The following is a 20,699-nucleotide window of genomic DNA, read 5'->3' on the forward strand; positions in this document are numbered from 1 at the left end:
TCCAGAGGCATGGGGGCTGCCCGAAGCCAGTAGCGCTCGGGCAGCTTGGCTCTTACAGAGCCCAGGAGTCAGGGAGCACAGCAGCCCCCGGCGCCCACTCTAAGGTAAGCCAGGGAGTATTTTTCCCGGACATGTTCGGCTTTTTGGAAATTCCCCCCGGACGTGTAACCCTAGCCAGTGACTTCCAAACCACCTGCTCGCTACTTGTATTGACTGTTTCTGTGGTGAAATGCAGCAGTTGTTTAACAGTGCAATAACACTACAAAACACTTCAGGGCAGGAAGTGATAACCTAGATAAATCAAAACGACATGATGGAATTTTAGGGAGACACAGTGTAATAGTCCAAACTGGAATTTTCCCTGGATGCCAGATTTAACATCCCTTCAATTGCAAAAAAATTGTCAAGGGATTTTTAATGATTGTTACTACATGGGCCTGAATTAGCAATAATATTTGACTCATATCAATCAACTTGAGATGATGCTACTGTACTTTGCATTCCTGTCCTTCTTTTGCTTATTGAGATGATTTGACCTTGAGCCTTTATGTATAGCAAATCATTTTAAGAACAGGAGTACTTGTGGCACCTTAGAGACTAACAAATTTATTAGAGCATAAGCTTTCGTGGACTACAGCCCACTTCTTCGGATGCTCCACTCTATATGCATCCGAAGAAGTGGGCTGTAGTCCACGAAAGCTTATGCTCTAATAAATTTGTTAGTCTCTAAGGTGCCACAAGTACTCCTGTTCTTTTTGCGGATACAGACTAACACGGCTGCTACTCTGAAACAAATCATTTTAGTAGTTTCTCCTTTTGTCTTCTGTTGTAGTTTTAAACAGAAGTAATTGATACTGCTGTTTCGTCTTTTCATTCATCGTTAGCCTTCCTTGAGATGGAGGAGGAAGAGAATTCTTTAATCTTAGTTCCACGTTCTGCCCTCCAAAAAACATGCTCAGCCCCTGTTGTAATCAATTGTAGCCAAGGGCAGAATTTGGCCTTCAGCATTCCCTTGTATAGGTTCCTTATGCAAATAGCTCTTTCAGTGCCTGTAAATCTTGTATTGTATTTCTTGATGATGTGTGTTGATGTATCTCAACCTGTGAGTTATTTATAATTTCCAGCGTAGTCTCTTTATGCTGAATCAAGATGCATTAATGCTGTGTGCATTTTCTAAATAACACAAAAGGGAGACCTTGAAAATGTTCAAATCTGATTGTTTTTTCTCCTTGCAGCTTCCAACCCACTATTGTGGGGAGAGATTGGATTTATCAAAGCAAAGTGCTAATATAAAAAACTCCTACCTACACAAACAGCAATAAAAACACTTGCAGATCTCTGTGAAACAATGTATTTCAAAATGTGAATATAACGCTAGATCTCTTAAATATAAACATTTCTGAAATTGTCCTCTGTTGCATTTACAGATCTGACATTTAAAGGAAATAAGGCCCAAAGTATCTGTTCACTAGTCTTTCTTTTGGTAATTTGAAGTGGATGCCATGCAATGATCTCACCAAGCAGGGCAATTCTAAAACGGGAGTGGAACTCCTTCTATGAGATTAGGATAACTCTAACTTAATAGAAATCTGAAAGCAAATGCAAACCCTGCTCTTCCACAGACTCCCTATATGAGTTTGGGCAAGTCACTTAATATCTCTGTGCCTCAGTTCCCACCTGTAACATCTGGGGATAATAGCACTTTCCAAACTTGCAGGATATTGTGACAATAAATAAAGCTTGCGAGGAGCCCAAATACTATGGTGATGGAGGCTTTTATTTTGTTTTAACTGAAATATTGTCATTTCCTTCATTGACTATATCATCATGCATATGCACAAGGGGGCTGAATTATGGTTGCACAGATAACCTTAACTGTGGCATTTACTAACTTTTGAGTGCCCCCCCCCCCCACTGCTATCTTGCCCCGTCACTGTGGTATTTAAGTATTTTTGGAACGTTGGATATATGTACAGGGGAAGAGTAGATGTGTACCACACAATCAAGGCTTATGTCGAGGGCATGTTCCTGTGGATTGGAAGTTCTCAGTGTAGATGTGTGATCACTGCACTCTATGCAAAACATCATTTATTGAAGGGTGGCTCATGTGCGTCCTGTTTGTTTGTTTTGTTTATCTGTACTATGGAAGCTCCCAAAAGCCCCAGACAAGTTCAAGACCTCTTTGTATATGGTCCCTGCCCTAAGAACTTAAAACCAATTTGAAACAAGATTGAGCAAGTGAGTGTAACAAACCAATGAAGGGAAGCTTGGAAGGAAGACTGCGAGGGGTAGTAAGGCCATTGTTGCATTGTTTGGCTGTTGCACATTTCTCTAGGTCCAGATCACACTCCTGTTCACTCTCACTTGTACAGTAACTCCTCACTTAACGTTGTAGTCATGTTCCTGAAAAATGCTACTTAACATCGTTTCGCTTAAAGTGAATCCAATTTCTCCATAAGAATTAATGTAAATGGGGAGAGATGGGTTAGGTTTCAGGGAATTTTTTTTCACCCAGACAAAAGACATTGTATACATATACAGTATATGTTTTAAATAATTTTAAACAAACTGCAATACTTTATTCACCAATGATTGTGAAGCTTGGTTGAGGCAGGGTGTAGCGGGGTCGGGACGTGGAGGCTTGCCCGCTCCCCAGCTGGAATGCTGGGCGGGCAGAGTGGGATAAGCCCACGCACCCCGACCCTGCCCCCCAGCTGGAACGCCAGGTGGGTGGAACAGGGCAAGCTCCCACTCCCCGACCCTGCTCCCTGGCAGGAGTGCTGGGTGGGCAGAATGAGGCAAGCCCCTGCACCTTGACCCCACTCCCCGACAGGAGCGCCAGGCGAGCAGGTGGAGCGGGGTGAGCCAAACAACCTTATAAGGGAACGTTGCGTGACTTTAAATGAGTATGTTCTCTAATAGATCAGCAACCTAATAATGAAACAACGTTAACTGGGATAAGTCAGGAGTTACTGTATGTACACTCTTGGACAAAATACTTAATGGTGGGTGAACTGACTAAATAGGAGATACAGCTGAAATATTTACAGTTAAAATAGTTTCTGCCAATCCAAAGAAGCCTGGAGATTTCATAAAGAATGTTTGTTCTGAGTGCATTTTGTTAGACAAGTTTTGGACCAGAGGAAAAAATGCATAACTAAATTTGTCTGGACACCTTAACCTCTTATAAACAAACTTCAAGACATTCATCTTAATAGCTAAATGAATACAAAATACTTAAGCAATAAGAATGCTTTACACTGACAAAAAAACTTGTTTAACATTTGTGGCAAGTGTAGACAAGTTAAAGACTATTCAGCTTTGAAAGCAACAGGTGTTATTTCATTACAAATATTTCCCTGTAATTAAAATGAGGAATGACATTTCATATTAACGTTTTCGGAGTCATGACAACCACACTTCTGTTGGGATGTTCCATCTAATATTGACCAAGTCAGAGTAAACTTAGACTTCTAGTGCATTCAGAATTTCTTATTTAACAAAAAACCCCAATTTCCAGTTCTGGGATTTAAATATCAGCATTATAGCAATTGAAGTAGTTAACTTAAAATCCAGTGTGGCTTTCTTCAAAATGCTGTATTATAGAATGTTCTTCTGACATAGGGTTTGTATTTAATTTCCTTGACTTGTGGTGGTGATTGGTTGTCTTTGTATTTTGTAGTGTTCACAAGTGTGCCAGATATGCTTCACAAAAATATACTAAGACAAATCTTGGCCTCAAAGATCTCATAATTTAAACAATGGATTTAACAGGCAAATGAGGTTACAACATACATCAGGAAGGGTGGTGGTTGCTGGGTGGGGGTGGAGCAGAAGGCAGAGTTGCAGATCACAAAACACAGAGCAAAGTGTGTGACAGCCAGAGACAGAGTATTCACAGTTGAGGGAATCCTGCTATGGAATGAACTTCCAGAGAAGATTAGATGAATCCAGAGTCTGACTGTCTTTAGGAAATGCTACAAAACTTTTTCCTTTTTGATAAAGCTTTTCCACCATGACCCAAATGACACATTCACATTATCAGCTTTCACCTTTATTTGTTTTGCCAAAGTCAATAAATCATAGCTAGAGTTAAGGTAGAAATGTTTTCCAAAAATTCCATATTTTTGACATAAGTAGCCTTCTTTTATAAATGTTTACTGAAAGACACAACATTGAGTGTTTTATCAAATAATACTTCATATGACAACAGCTTCCCCTTGGAATATCACATGCACAGAAATGAAACTTGATTGGAAAACAGTTTCAGAAAGTTTTGAAAAGAAAGTAGAAAAATGCTCAGGCAACAGGTTTTTTAAAAGAAAAGTTTCTCATCTGTTTACAGAAATTCAATATGTAACTAAACAAGAAGAATGTTCTCTGATTTGTTCCCAGCCAGTTGTCAAACATCTTTGATTTAGTTTGTGCCAGCCCTTCAGTCAGGAGACCATATAACTGGTTGTGCTTTCAGGCTAGGAAATACTTTACGACTAGGTGTTTTTGCTTCCCGTTCCCAGAGACTGAGTCTAAAAATTCTTAAGTGAATTTAGTGCTGGGATGAAGTGTTGAATTGCCAGCCATGGACACTGAAATTCTGTAGTATTGATATAGTTTGGTAACAGTTTGCCAATTAGTGTTGGTGATGGTGGATTGTTTTGTGATGTGGACAACTTCCTGCTAAGCATTAGACTCAGATGCACCCATTCCATGTATGCTGACATGCATTTCTTTAGCAGCTTTGAGGGTGGGTGGGGAGGAAGGAGATGATTGCAGGGCCCATTGTCTGACCTTTGTTTTCTTGGCTCGTCCCTTTGGGTGTGTGTAACTGTAAAGGTGCACTTGTAAAATAGAAAGATGGTGATGCATAACACTTTGGCTGCCCATCATTGGATCATTGTATTATTTTTTTGGAAAGGTGGGGGAGGCAAGGGAGAGAAAAGTAGAAGCTCTTCAAATGTAGAAGCAGTTTTGGTACTTGTGCATTGAAGGTCCTTATCAGTTTTAATATTTTAACTCTTGATATTCTTAACTGTTAATCCTACTGTGACTGGTAGTGATTCTCATTGTGAGCTGAGGAGTGTTGCTGTTTTCTGTTCTTTCTTTTCTTTCCTTAATTACTATTGTCTTGCCACTCCTTGTTCCTTCTATTGTCCTCTAATTTCCAGCTGATAACCGTGTAAATATGCCTAATCAGTGAGATATGGCAGCCAAATCTGGGTGGTGACCACAGGAACACTGTATTTAAAGTCACCAATGTCTGCCTTGCAATTGCTCCCTGTAGTGAGGAGTTTGCTTGATGTTCTTCTTTGCCTCTAGCAGGGAACTCTTCCTCCTTCCTTCCCCCAACCCCCTTCCACTTTTTTTACACATCAATGGAACACAGTCTCAACCCACATTAAGGAGACTTCTTTGGAACTCTATCTCTTCTCCCAAAAGTAGCAATTTAGTGGCCACTGGTGCAAAGGATAAAACCCTCCTTCCCCTTTCATGTACCTGAGGAATTGTGTTGATTTGGGGCATTCTCCATTTCTGCCTACCCTGGGAGCAAATGATATTTGGGATTCAAATGACCTTTCCCATGTACAGAGCCGGCCTTACGGGGTGGGTAACCACCAAGGGCACTGTGGTCACCACTCCACCTGCTGCTGTTTCATCTGTTGAGCGGCCTCCCGGTGCTTGGGGAGCAGTACTTAAAGGGTGCCAAAGAAAGTTCTCTCAGGGCGCCATTTTCCCTAAGGCAGGCCCTGTACTATAGACTCATAGACTTTAAGGTCAGAAGGGACCATTATGATCATCTGGTCTGACCCCCTGCATGCTGCAGGCCACAAAACCGTCCCTACCCTTCCCTTGACTCTGCTGATGAAGTCCCCAAATCCTGTGTTTTAGTGACTTCAATTGGCAGAGAACTCTCCTGCTAGCGATCCCTGCCCCATGCTGCGGAGGAAGGCGAAAAACCTCCAGGGCCTCAGCCAATCTACCCTGGAGGAAAATTCCTTCCCGACCCCAAATATGGCGATCAGTAAGACCCCGAGCATGTAGGCAAGAGTCTCCAGCCTGACCCTTGTTAGCCATTATACTATTTACCTACCATTGCTCGGTATTCCTCAGCTAATATGTTTTACCATTAAACCATTCCCTCCATAAACTTATTTAACTTAATCTTAAAACCAGACAGGTCCCTCGCCCCCACCGTTTCCCTCGGAAGGCCGTTCCAATATTTCACCCCTCTGACGGTCAGAAACCTTCGTCTAATTTCAAGCCTAAACTTCCCCACGGCCAGTTTATATCCATTCGTTCTCGTGTCCACATTAGTACTAAGCTGGAATAATTCCTCTCCCTCCCTTGTATTTATCCCTCTGATATATTTAAAGAGAGAGCAATCATATCCCTATGTTGTGCTACAGAATGATAGCTAGGCATGTCCAGTGATGGCTACAGCTAATGCCTCTAAAGTTTGGTTAATGACAGCTCCAGTCCTTATCCCATCTCCTGATGCTGCTAACAAGGGTGCCTGGTCTGAGGTGGTATTTTGTATGTGGACAAGTATCTTGCCTAATAAGAACTGGACCACTTCAGATGAACACTTAACAATCTTTTGGCCACTGATATCCTGGTTTGGGTTTGAATTGATGGTTATGAAAAGAAATATCTTGTAAGCTATTACAAATCATGTGAGCCATCAGATCCCAAATTAGTGTTCCTACACTACGATAATTCCATTATATAGGATTTTATTGCTATTACAATACAGTTTCCCTCAAGTGTTAGAGGAAAGTGCGTTCTGGTAAGCTGGGTAAACATTTTAAAGTATTTGAGTGTAAGCTAATGATGTTTACATTTTTTTAAATATAAGCCATTTCCTGTACCTTTTGAAAAGCTTTATCATGATCACTCTAAACTCCATTACATTCTTTTTGGGATGCTAATACCTTCGGGAGGATTATTGTAGCACTCCAAATAACTATTCAAAAAAAAGTCCTGTAATTAGAAAGAGCTAGTTTTTTTTTATGAAATATGTCCCCATCTTTCCTTTTCAGCTATTTATTTGTACGAATGTGTAGATGTGCAAGATTCCTGAACATTGATTCATAATCTGTTGCCAACACACTCTCTCCTCATCCACTGGTCACTTAGATGCTGGCTGTAGAATATAATAATAAAAACAAACCACACGGGGGAGGAAAACCAAAGCCATCAGTAGAAACTGCTGCCTCTGTTTTGTAATTGAGTGCAAAAAATAAAAAATTGTAGGTGCATTAGTGCAGTGTATTCAGCCTTTTTTTTCTTCTTCTCCATTTTAAGGACAGTAAACTGGATTTAAAATGTCCCAAATGGGCATCATTGAAAACTAAAACCACAAATCTAAAATCTTCAATAGGAAACTAAATAGAAATCGAAAACAAGCCTTCTGTTTAAACATTACCAGAGATAATCACTATTTCAGTTTACACAAGAGATTCCATTGCAGGTAGGTGCTAAACAAAGTCCTTGGACTCCAATTCTGACCTGCAAACACCACTACTGTTCCACTCCTCGGCCTTTCTTGAGCAGGCGTTGTCACTTGTTTTATGTGGCAATTGTAGACAAGAAGAAAGATACAAATAATTTGGTGTGTGTCCTATTTTGTTGTGTATATTTAGTGTTTGTTGCATTACAGAAAAGATCCCCTCGCTTTTGGCTGTGCTGAACTCTGTGGATTCCTTCTTGGTGTCTGAATGAGCAAGGTAGTGTAAACAACTGAAGATAGGACAAACACAGGGAGAAAGACCACCCTGATAATTAGTCTAGATAGGAGGGTAAGTGAAATTGCTCTTCTTTTATGTCAGTATAACCTGGGACACTACAAAGGAGTCAGAATTCTGTTTGGAAAAAGAAAATAGACAAGTACAGATGCCTGAAAATGCAGGATCACAAACAATATTTCCAGTATGTTTTAATTGCTTGGGCCTAAGTGTAGCTCTTGGGCTAACTTTAACAGCAAGCAAACTCGGGCTTGAAAATTTTAACAGAGCAGCTACTTGCAGAAAGTATTGCTACATGGACAGGTAAAACCTTTGTTTATTCGATCAGTGAATCATCTTAAAAAAATCATGAAAGCACATCAGACTTACATTGTTAGCCCTGGAGAGAACTTCTGTAATTCTACAAAGTGCCTCGTTTCTAATCAATGACATGGGATTAGACCCAACATTTGGAGACCTTTATATTACTGGCATCTATAGCCTGGTAAAACGTGGTGTACTTACATAAGTTGGCCAAAACAGCTTCCCCTAACCTAGAGGTTTCTGAGACTTCTTCTCAGTGGTCCTGATTTTTGTAGCCTGTCAGGTTGAGGAAAAAACAGAGCATTAGAATTAGCAAGAGCATAATAATTCTAAAAAAAAACCTGAATACTACATCTGACAGAGAAGAAAAACCATCACATGTTGGCTACAGGCCCTCATTATATTACGTTAATCTAGTTTTGTTTAGATTTTTTTTTTAAAGCAATTTAGGCCTTTTGGTGTGGACTGAAAAACAGAAGTCTTGAATTATGTTTCTCCAGCAGTTCTTGCAGTTTTGCAGGTTTCACTGTTGTGAAAGGATATATGCATATGTGGGGCGAGCAGTAGTGGTCAGACAGGTATGAGGAACAAGAAATAAAAATGAGGCTGTGAAAGGGAAAGGAGATCTATTCACAAATTTCAGACCATTTGAAAGTTTCTAAAATATTTGGAGTCTTATTTCATTTGTCAGAATACTGAAGTAATTTTTAATTCATATAACGACTTAGAGTGGCAAATATTAACATTATGGGATGTTATATGTTGTTGTTGTTGTTGTTAAATCTAACCCGGGACAACTGTCAACAGTATTGACAGTTCCTTCGTAAATGCAGAATGCAAAGTATCTTGTAGACATGGAAGAGCAGAGTGCCAAAAATAAGGGGCACCTCAAAATACCTGTTAACTTAGGGATTTGTTGCATATGTAACAAACTGGCTATCGTGTGTGCCAAATGCAAAGTGAACCAGGAGCTATGCTGCAAAGTCTGGCACCGTGTTCTAATTGTTTTTAAATAGTCCGCAGTGTCAAAAGCAGCTGGTTAAACGAAGTACCATTACTAATTACAGAGAACCAGAATCCGTCTGGAATGCAAGATCACTACAGCCTTACAAGGGCAGATTTAGGTCTTGAACAGTTTCTGGAGCCAGAATGTAATGGAGCCAAAGAAACAAACAGAACCAAGATGGAAGTGGTCTTTGCCAATATTTCAGCACAAAATTAAGGTTTAGAGACAGGCTGATACCTTGGAAAATGCTTAAACAGTAGATAGATAATTAATAATAAATTAATTATTTAGCCACTGCTGTTTACCTAACTGGAGAGCTGATGGTGAAATTCTGGGTCATGACCGGGGAAACAACAGGGGAATGGTTTTAGTTCTGGCTTTACCCTCACACTTGCTACAAAAGCTGCGTATCTGAGTTCCGCCAGCCACTGAGGTTTTATATTTTTGGTATGTTTCATCGCATGCTGTGCTGTACGCAAGCCTATTCTAATCTGACCTTCCAACTCTGTGTAAACATTAACATAATTGCCCGTATTTGAAGGCGTGCAAGAACTGAGAGTTGAAAGCAGCTTTTGGAAAAATGTAATTCAAATACCTAGAATTTTGTTTGCACTGTGGGCAGAAAAAGTGGGGCTTATTTCTTTGCACACAGTTGTATTTGTGAGTTGTAGGTGGAATAAATGCTCAAAGAAAAATGGGTATCCAACAATGTCTGAATAATATAGTCACTTGCACTACTGTGCTAATTAGTCATACTGTGCTATTTAGAAGTGCGTGTTCATGGAAAGTGTTTTCTGGAATTGCAGACCCTTGACAAATCCAGGGTGATTTCAGCATGAGATAATCATTTTGTGCAGTACTACTTGTTGTGTTGGAACAACTCCTTACTTAGCTAAAGAGACTTCTGTACTGAAATGTTTGGAGGCTGGAAACGTGACCTTCTCAGAGGATTTATAGAGTGGCAAGCCTTGTGCTTCACGGAAAAAGCTTTAGAGAAAGCTTGTGTAGATTGACCAAAGGGAAAGTAAACAAAGCATGCATGTAACCAAAACAATGGCTTTAATTGAATGGAGAAGCACACATAAGGAGTTGCTAGCACAACGTATTTTGGTAGGCCCTGAATCAGTAGAAACAAGTTAACATTTCTCTTCTACACCTCTACCCCAATAAGCCAAAAAATCTTACCGCATTATAGGTGAAAGCGGGTTGTATCGAACTTGCTTTGATCCTCCGGAGTGCGCAGCGCCCCCCTACCCCCGAGCGCTGCTTTACTGCGTTATATCCGAATTCGTGTTATATTGGGTTGTGTTATATCGGGGTAGAGGTGTATGGTCAGAAGATCCTTTCAGTATTAACACACTTTTATGGTATGCCATTCTCATAATTAATTCCATATATTATTAGCTTTACTGTGAAGGTGTTTTCCGTCTTCTCTTAAATTCTATTTTTAATAATGACCTGTGTGCTTCTTGCACATATGATGTATTTGCTTGGTTCAGTGTTTTTCATAACTTAAAAACATAAATGGTTACCCCATGTCTCTTCCAGTATGGAAAATCACAGCTTTCAAAATCCTCTTCATTTATATCTTTGAAGCTTTGTTGCATTTTGGTTGGCTGATGTAGTGGAGTTCTTTCAAGATCAGTTGCATCTTTTTGCTAACTAGAATGGGAGGGGAAAGCAATCCATGTAGGAAGGTAAACACTGCCAGGATCAGTCCTGTCGCTGGCATTAGCAAGTGGCGGATGTTTCTGAGGAAGGCGTTATGCTTTCACTCCATATAGTGCAGTGTAAGTTAGATGTCACTAGAATGCTCTAACCAGTGTCATATTTACTCAGATACTGAAATACTCCTGCATCTGATCTGCCTGCATTAGCCCTCATTACTTATTTTTACTGGTAAAGATAAACATGCTGCTGGGAGGGAGACTGAGACCATGAATTAAACTCCAAATCATGCATTTAATTTTAAATTTAAACACAAGCATAGAGTACACTTTGTGCTCCATCAGCTGCTTGAGATTGAATTCATTTTTTCCCTCATCTTTAAAGCAGCAATAAGATACTGCTTCTACTTTAGTTCTACAGACTATTTCCACAGTTTCAAAACACCACTCTATTAAAAGACTGCCGTTTCATTCTCACTGTATGTGTTTGCTTATAGATAGGAATAGATTCTCTTGTACACCAACTATTTTTAACTAAGGCTAAGACGCTAGTAAACATTCTCATATGTAATGATGATAGCATGAGTTACGGAGGTGTCCTGAAATAGATAAATATGACCCTGTTGTGTTCTGTGCATAAAACATGGATGAAGATAATACATTTTTATATAAACCAGAACAAAAGAGGTTCTCTGATTTTTGTTTCTAGAGAGAGAATCTTGTAAAATTATTTCTACCGTAATGAAAGCAGTGGAAACACCTTATACTCAGAGGAAATATGTTGAGCTTTTATGAGCTTGTACAGTACTTCCAGTTAGCTACTAAGGTACAAGCACTAACCTGGATGTCTCTTCCCCAACAGTGAGGATGTCCTCCTGAGAATGTCCAAGGAAATGAAAGTATATTACATATGGATAGTTAACAACACATTTTAATTACTTGAGTGAGGCGATTCACTGCAATAATTTTAATTTACCCCTGTTTATTTGAGTTTGGTGTATCTTGATCTTTTTAAAGCTTATTTAAAAGTAATTATACAGACCTACACACTACCAGCTGTGCAGCTAACAGACAAAATGAATTATAAAGTCTTGGAAACAGTTACATATATGCTTTAAAGCAGGGGTTCTCAACCTTTTTCATTCTGAGGCCCCTGCCAACATGCCATAAAAATTCCAAGGCCCATCTGTGCCACAACAACTGGTTTTCTGCATATAAAAGCCAGGGCTGGCGTTATGGGGTAGCAAGCAAGGCAGTTGCCTGGGGCCCCATTCCACAAGGGCCCCTGCAAAGCTAAATTGTTCAGGCTTTGGCCTCAGCCCCGGGTGGCAGGGCTCAGGGCCCCAAGCTTCAGCTCCATGCAGTGGGGCTTCAGCTTTCTGCCATGGGCCCCCGTGAATCTAACACTGGCCATGCTCGGTGGAGCTCCTAGAACCTGCTCACACCCCCTCGCCCCGGACTCCTGGTTGAGAACCACTGCTTTAAAGGACTTTTTATAGACAGCTATAGAAGCTTCAGTTGCTTGTTCTGGCACTACTTCCTGTCAACACCTAGTTGTTTGATTAAGACATTTGCTTAGTTTTGCTTCCATTAAATACATTCTGGTAATAATTAGTTCTTGCATATGTGGGAGTAGTACACTATTATGTCTAGGAATGTGTTCATATGTGTGAAATTCCCCAGGGTGCAATGTGGACTGCTGTGTCCCCTTCAGGCTTTGATGCCTTGAACACTGCTTTGCTGGCGAACAGCAACCCCTCCATGTAAACTCACTCTCAGCGGAATACATGAATGCTATGCTTTGCCATCCATGAATTACATACAGGGCGACGCCAGCATATCCCCAGTTCCAGTGTCGCTGCCCTAGAAATGTGCAATTTACACGGTTCAGTGTCCTCCTGGACAGTGTAAGCTCATAGTCATGTCATTGCAACAATGGATAATGGTTACACACCAGGCTTTTTTACCTAAGTAGAGATTCCTAAGAACTTCAACCAAAACACAGTGGTTTAGATAAAACAATAAAACAAGTTTATTAACTGGAGAAAGATAGATTTTAAGTGATTACAAATGATAAGACATAAAATTCAAAATTGTTTAAAAAGAAATAAAAGGATAAATACGCAAGCTAATTCCTAAACTTTACTAAGGCTAATAGGTTTCAAAGCAAGAAAGTAGTTTTTCTCACCAAAAGCCTATTGCAGCCTGTTCTGGCTGGAAAACTCCCCCAGTTCAATAATGCTGCTTTTGTTTTTCAAGTGATATCGCTGCTGTGAGTAGAAAATTGAGAAGGAGCGGTGATGTGGAGGTGTGTCTCTTATTTTTATACCCTCCTCCTTTTTAAGAGGGTTACCCTATCCCGGGCTGCAGACAAACAGCCTCCTGTGTACATGAGGTGGCATCCGAAGAAGTGAGGTTTTAACTCACGAAAGCTTATGCCCAAATAAATCTGTTAGTCTTTAAGGTGCCACCAGACTCCTTGTTGTTTGTGTTGAAATGTAAATTATTTGTTTATACTCTTCCCCCTTCCCCCCCCCGTTGGCGGTTGGCCAGTTAAGCAAGATAATGGCTTTTTAGCATCTTGTTGGCCTGCCAGTGTGTCTTTGTCTCTGAGAAAATGGTTTGTGGCCATTACCCAGAACTAAGACATGTTTCAGTAATAATCATATAGCAAAATCTCATAATTTTACATGCAGTGATGTTACATTTCAACAGAATAATAATAATCAGCAGATTGAGTTTTCAAATGATATCTCACAAAGCACACTTTATACAAAATATATCAAAACCATATAAAAATGGTGAACATGGGGTACAGGGTGTCACAGTATGACACAGTTAAAAGATTCTAAATTCAGATAGACTCTCAAATCAGTAATGGCACTTATTTCTAAGGACAAATGCAGTAAAATATGCACAATAGCTTATTAATTTTTAAAGCGTTAATATAAAACAGAATGGATCAGATTTCCTAGAGAGCTTACAGCTCCTTTGTCACACAGGCAGCAGAAAGGGGCAACAACCTGGCCACAAATGGTCAGCAGAGTTCCTCTGGCAAGGGGAATCTCTCGGCTGGAAACTACTGGGCTGGATCTCAGTCTGTGCACCTGCCTCCTTCCCTACACTGGCAAAGATGGCTTATCAGGGGCTTGGTGTAATTCAGCACCGCTATGCCAATCCTCCATTGGTGTATGGATCATTAAGTACCCTGTGTCAGCAATACAACATGGAGGTGCCCAACTGCAGTTTTAAGTTAGTTCGAAAATTCTAGCAGAACTTCAGAATTGGGGAGTTGAAGGTGTAACCAGCTCCCTGCTGGGGGCTCCACTTTCCTGCACCACGTAGAGTTCTGAGGAGAGAGATTTGTCCAATATTCACCACACATTTGTACTTTAGCATTTAGACTAAACTGAATGTACAGAATGTATAGTAATAGTGTAAGGTTCCTGTATTATGTACAACAATTTACATAGTGTTTATAGTACTAAATTTTTACTGCCATAATTTAAAAACTATTTTGCTTCTTACTTTTGAAATGGCAGTAATACATGTTAGTCCCTAACACTTGTGTGTGCAGTTAAAAAGAAAATCCCAAACTTTTGGTTAGAGAGAGTGTATTTGTTTTAAAGACAAAGCTATGTAAATATAAGAACGCTCTTTCTCTATAGGTTGAATTGTCCTTCAAAACTCAGAAATAGTGTTAGACCTCTATGATGAGAACATATTTTAAAACACATAAACAAAACCCCCAATATTTGCTGTGTTAAGGGATGGTCTCCATGATGTGGGGGCTTACTTTTGCTAACACAATTTCATTTCGTTGCGGTCTAAAAGTAATCAGTGTTTATGACTGGCTTTGGGAAGTCAGAGATGTAAAATACGTTATTAAGTGCAATAACCACATATAAGTTACTAATTATATCGGTATTACAGTTCAGTAATAATTCTCAGTTTACACTGAGCAATGACCCTCAGATGTAGAACTTTTCACTACTCTTATGAAGCCTGTACACTTACAAATATAAACTAATGCCTTCAGGAGGAATTTAAGGAGATTAGTCGCACAGTAATCATAACTTTATTACTCTTTCATGCCAACCGTTGTAGGAATAGCCTTGACATCCACACAACCATGCAATTCTAGGCTCTCTTAGGGTGGTTAAATGACCAGAGTAGTGAAGTTTTGTTTCTAAAATGCATGGTTTAAACATTTTTTTAAAAGGAAGGCTGAAAGGGAAGAGACCAAGGAAAACATATACTAAAAGGAATGAAGAGTCAGCTTTTCCTGGTAGACAGAAACAATTTATTTGTAAAATGCACCAATCACATAGTGCTGATGCTGTCTTTATTTGCCTTTCATGCTTATGATCTAAAGTTTGATATTAGGTCCTTTATCTAATATTAAAATCATAATCTAAAATCTTAACTGATTCCTGGCAAGATATGTACTATTGTATTACCTTATTGTATGCAAGAGAGAAGCATTGTTAATTAACATGATATAGTTAGAATAATCCTTCAGACATTACTGGCCCTATTGTCTGTTGGGACTGAACATATGAAGATGATGGAAATCCACATGGCAACGCTCACTTTTCCTTTTCTGAAATTTAAAATGATCTCTAATTCTTAATATGTTCTGAGGCTTGAAAAAATACTTGTTAAAACAATTGTTCTTAAAATGACTAAGATCATGTTAAGATTTTCGAATAACTTACTTGTTAGTCAATGACGCTCTTTCACAGAGTGATACTAGTTCAGAATGTAGAAATGAAATAAAAATTCAGCCCCAAATAAGGCTGTATTATTAAGTCATGCTGCCTAGTTAAGTAGGAGAGGCAGGTAAAAGAATGATTTTTGTAGTACTGATTTTCACACAGTCATGCATAACTAAATTGAACTAGACAGGGTGGATTTGATTTAAATCATGATTTAAATCACTAGTCAGGAAGACTAGATTTAATCATGTTTTTCTACATAAAAGTGCATTCTTGTTGGTTGTTATAACCTTAATACATATTCTTCACAACTCAGAGATGTAGGTTTCATTTTTAGAAGGTACACACTATACCTTTTTAAACAGTGATTTATTTTGAAAACTTTTCATGTGTGTTTTACATCTATATCAGAGAATGAATGATTAGTTATTTCATTTACTAAAGGTAATTGAAATAGATATTTATGAAGTCATTGGGAAGTTAACTATCTCCAATTCAACAGGTTAATCATTAATATTTGGAGGATTTTCTTCCCATGCTGTATTAGGAGGAGAACATCACCAGACAGACATTTACATTGTTTTATTTAACTAAAACAACAATGTTAAGTATTCTGTTTTTTTCTTCAACAGCAAACATATAATATTTTAACAAAAAAGCATATGTCCCTCGCTTCTCACGTTTATCTCCAGACTTCTTCTCCTTGTCCAGATCTGTTCTGCCCCCAACGATCTTCTGTTCATTGAACTTTTTGAAACTTTGCACTTTTAGAGAGAGGTAAAGGATTGACTCCATGTACACAAATTTGCAGAGGAACAATAGAGTTGAGGTCTGTTATTTCTCTCCTCTCTATATATATTTATTTATTTATTTAAAAACATTTTGGCTGTTAACAAGCATGTTACCTCTGGAGACACAAATCCACAGTTTGAGAACTGCAAAACTAAGCATCTCTGATGATATCTTCTACACTGCGCACTGAGTTCCATTGGGTAGATAGAAAGATTAACCTAAATAATCTATACAGAAGCTCCTGGAACCCCATAAAATTGGGTCCCTAATCCATGAACTATTGGAACTCATTTACAAAACTTTTCTTAAACATTACATGAATATATTGTCTCATACTATAGAATTAGAATTTATAATCCCTATCCATGATGAGATATCTTTGAGCTGTAATGTATCTTAATTAAAACTATCTTTAGATAGGGGTTTTTTCCTCAAAAAGCATTTTATCAAAAAAATCCGATTTAAATAAAAAATATTATCCCACTGTGCAACTGGCCGCAGAGTGCTTTGGGAAGGGTTTGCAATGCCTCATGGGGCAGGTATAGCGTCACATGATGCAGGTTTCTCCTCCCATCCTTCCAGCGGCATCCAAGTAGATTGTCAGCCGCTTTTCAACTGAAATGGGGGGTGGGGGGAGAGTGGTGTGTCTGGGGCGGGGGAGACCGCAGGCTGACTGATCTATCCTGAGGCAGGGTGAGGGGGACACCCACCCACCCCCACATCAGCCCCTGGCTCTCCTTGGCACACTGGTCTCTCCTGAAGCAGCCCGCTCTGCCTGCTTATGGTTCTGTGATTGGTTCTGTGATTCCCTCCGAGTTCTCCCACAGCCGCCTCATCTGTGGGGAGCAGCATCCAGAGCGGCTCTGGGAGCTCTCCGTGCTGAGGAATGTCAAAGCATTGCAGCAGTCCCGTCCCTCCCCCCCTCCGCCTCCCTGCAGCCGCAGTCTGCCTGCCGCTGTGCTCCCGTGCAGGGCACAACAGGAGCCTTCCACGTTAATGATTTTCTCTTTATTCCCCCCAGCTGAGTAGCACGCTCAGCTGTCAGATACTTCCAGAAACTTTAAAAGGGGAGGGGTGCATGCCAGCAGAGTGGTCACGGCAGGCATGGTGGGATACTGGGGGAAGCCAGTTATGTCGACAAAACAAACAGCAGAGTCGGCACTGAGCTTTGTCGCAAAAAGCTTTATGCCTCTTGTTGAGGTGGTTTTGTTTTGTCCGCAAAAGTAGCTTTGTAGTGCGTATACCTCCCCGTTTTGTCGGCAAAAGGCAATTTTTGCTGACAAAACTTTGTAGGGTAGACAAGGTCTTAGTTTAGTTGTTGTTGAGCCATAAATGTATTGTGAAGATCCCTGTGGCTGGACAGGTTTAAGACTAGAAACAGGTTGACATGGCTGGATCCAAGTGACATGTTAAAATGCAGTCCCAAGAATACGTGTTTTGAAGAAGGAGAAATCCTGTTTCCCCCAATAAGTCACATTGGTTCCTTTTGTGTCATTGTCTTGTGCTTTGTTTGTTTAAGTATTTCTCAAAGAAAGGTTGAAATAGTATTTTTCTGTCATTGTGAAACAGCCTGCTGGAAGCCATGTCAGGAAAATATACAGATGCTGCTTGTTTGTCAGTTAAATATGCATTTTATAATCTTCCTGGAAGGACTGCACGAGAGAGAGAGAGAGATTAAATAAAATGCTAGTTTGTGGCAGAAACAAAAAAACAAGGAAACTTTAAAGTTAACACACATTCCTTGTCTTAATACTTGCATCTTTCCTTTTCATGGTGAATTGCAGTTATGGTCTTAATTTTGAAGCCCTTGGACATGTAGTTTGTTAGTTGACTAGAACCTTAGTATTCCTTATACATAGTTATTTCTACAGTTCTTTTGAACTGATTATTGCAGAATTTCCATCCTGAGCAATGAACAGTTGACTTCCCAAAGTTACATGCTGTCATTGTTGATTGTGAAAATCTGACACAGATAAACCCTTACGTGGACAAATTTGGGATATTTCACATACATTTGACATGGTCAGCAAAACTTGTCCCCTGTATACTTACTGGTCTTCCAATTTTTTTCTGGAAATACAGTGGAAATTAGTATACACATGACACCCCTCCTCAACCATCCGAAGGCTCTGCTGTCCTAAAAGTCACTAGATTTTTGTTTTGGTAGTTCTTGTTTTGTTTGAAAGTAGACTCTAGAGTTTCCTTGAATTGCATTTTCTAACATCTTGGAATTGATGACCTTTAAATCCTATCAGTACTAGTGTACCTCCTTTGATGTCAGGATTTTTGAGAATCTTCAAAAGTATATATGGGAACGTCAAATGGGGAAACTTACTTTGTTTTTGTCTAACAATAGAAATTTGTGTAACAGTTAACTAAAACTAAACTCAAAACATTATTTCTAATCTAATTCATGTAGAAAACTATAAACCAAATAGATCTTTGAAGCTTTCCTTTAATACTCTGGGTTAATCATTATCTGTTATGAATGTTTCATATTATAAGAGAGGTCATTAAGCCAAAAGTAGTTTTTAAAATTTGTGAACAAAATGGTGTGTGGCAAATACTCTAGAATTCTTAAGATTTATAGTGCCTGCATTTATAATGTGATCTCTGTTTATAGTTTTCTGCCGCTAGGCTGCTGCATTTTGATGTACAGTAGTGTCTCTGGCGGTTTACTAAAATGTCCATTCACTGAAATGTTTCTATCGCCGTTCTAGGGAAGGGTTAAAATCTGTCAGTACACGTGACATATGCAAACTATGAATCATTCCAATAGATCTGTTCAACTCTCCTGCCTGCCCAGGCAGCAGGCAGATGCTGTTCCCTTGGTTGCCATGGCAATCCTGCCTGTACTATAATAAAGCCCAGCCCAGATCCTTCCTTAGGCAGACCTCTGCGGCTGTTTCACCTAGCTCATTGTTTTTTCTCTAGAGGAGGAGGAGAGAAAGGGAAGGAACCGAGTGAACAGAATAAGATACCAAAGGCAGCAGTTTTTCATCTGCTTATAGCCTCTTGAGCCTTATTCAGGGAGAATTCAGAGCATGGCAGGCTCTTGATTTGTAAGATTCAGATGGGTTTGCAGGCAGCTATGCTAGCCAACATCATCTTCAAGAGTGTATTTCCTAGTGGTATAGAGAGAGGAGCAAAAGTGTGTAGCGACTTGTGATGGGGTGGAGAAAGTGTCTCTGCTGACTACTTGTACAGCAGTTTATCATTCCCTGCTACATTCCTCCGTTCTGAAGCCCCTTTCTAAGGGGAGAGCTGATGTCATCCAGAAGATCTTTTGGCAGGCTCTGAGCAACCAGCAAGTCCAGTCTTGAAGGCAGCAGACTTAACACAGTTCCCCTTCAGCTTCATTTTGCCTGACTATCTTGGGATTTGTGTGCCTCCGGAAATGAAAATCTCCTAACATGGTTCTGAGGATTAAGTGTGACCTGTGAAAAGGGGATTCTGCGATCCCTGATACCTGGCTTCATAGTAAAAGACCTGGATTTATTGGTCAGAAGACGTATCACTTTGTCAAGTGAATGGATTGTATGAAAGCATCAGAAATCTGTGAAACCTACTGTTGCCTGAAAACCTGCCAGGCCAGAAGAATAAGATTCCTTCTAGAATTCTAATATTAAAAATATACATATATCTTGGCTTTAAAAGGAGCTGTGTTTTTCCTGTTCGGCAATGAGAAAGTAAGAGAACAATTCTATGCTTGTAAATTGACAAACTGTTTTCAAGTAACTATTTTCAGAAGTTAAACCTTTAATTTTCTTTTGTTTACATGGCTGATAAAAATTAAATTTATTTTTATGAGATTCTTTGGTAATTGGAAATCTGATTTGTAAGAAAGAAGAAATTCCATTTTATTTATTTTTTATTTGAGAAATACCAACCTCCACCACACATACCTTCTGTTATTTAAAAATACTGACGTCTATGTTTTAGTCTAGTGCTATTTATTTACACTAGACTCTGTCGAAAAAAAATTTATAGACTGTTTTTCTGCAAAACAAACAGCACTGTAAGGAGTATAGAGAATTAAAAAGAATAAATTGACATTGAATATTGATCCCCTCCTTTTTTTCCCCCCTGGAACAATGGATTACCTTGGAGACAAACTGACAGTGGCACAAACTCACATGACCCAGTGGATGGGGACAGTGCGTAGATCCTTACAGGAGGCACTAAATTTAGTCACAACTGCAGTTGCTCATGAACGGACTAGCGGGGAGGGTGGAAGCAGAACTCCCTTCAAGCGAACCTCCTCCTTCAGGCATTTTGCATCCCGGAGCAGAGAATCATTTCGAAGGTTTTCAGTGCGGAGTCAGCAGAGGTTCTCCTCCCTGAGGAAGAGGCAAGCCAGTTCAGAGCCACCAGACCTTGTAAGCAATGCCCCCCTTTTTAGTTAATTTATGATAAAAATGAAGGAAGTTTTTCACTGCAGCATCTTGGCCAGGAACACTGATCTGTGTCA

General features: G+C 39.6%; 1 protein-coding gene across 7 annotated transcripts in view; it reads left to right on the forward strand.

Annotated features, from left to right (window-relative positions):
- KIAA1671 (KIAA1671 ortholog) overlaps nucleotides 1-20,699 on the forward strand; it is a 143,930-nt gene that overhangs the window by 56,621 nt on the left and 66,610 nt on the right. The window contains exon 1 of one of the 7 annotated variants that reach the window (XM_065568874.1): nucleotides 19,112-20,607. The exons of the other annotated variants lie outside the window; for them this stretch is intronic. Within the exon in view, the coding sequence (XP_065424946.1) occupies nucleotides 20,323-20,607 (285 nt within the window). The 5' untranslated portion in view covers nucleotides 19,112-20,322. Of the gene's footprint in view, nucleotides 1-19,111; nucleotides 20,608-20,699 lie in introns of those variants that run through there. 7 annotated transcript variants of the gene reach the window in all.

Source organism: Chrysemys picta, chromosome 15, assembly GCF_011386835.1.
Source record: "Chrysemys picta bellii isolate R12L10 chromosome 15, ASM1138683v2, whole genome shotgun sequence".
NCBI lineage: Eukaryota > Metazoa > Chordata > Testudines > Emydidae > Chrysemys > Chrysemys picta.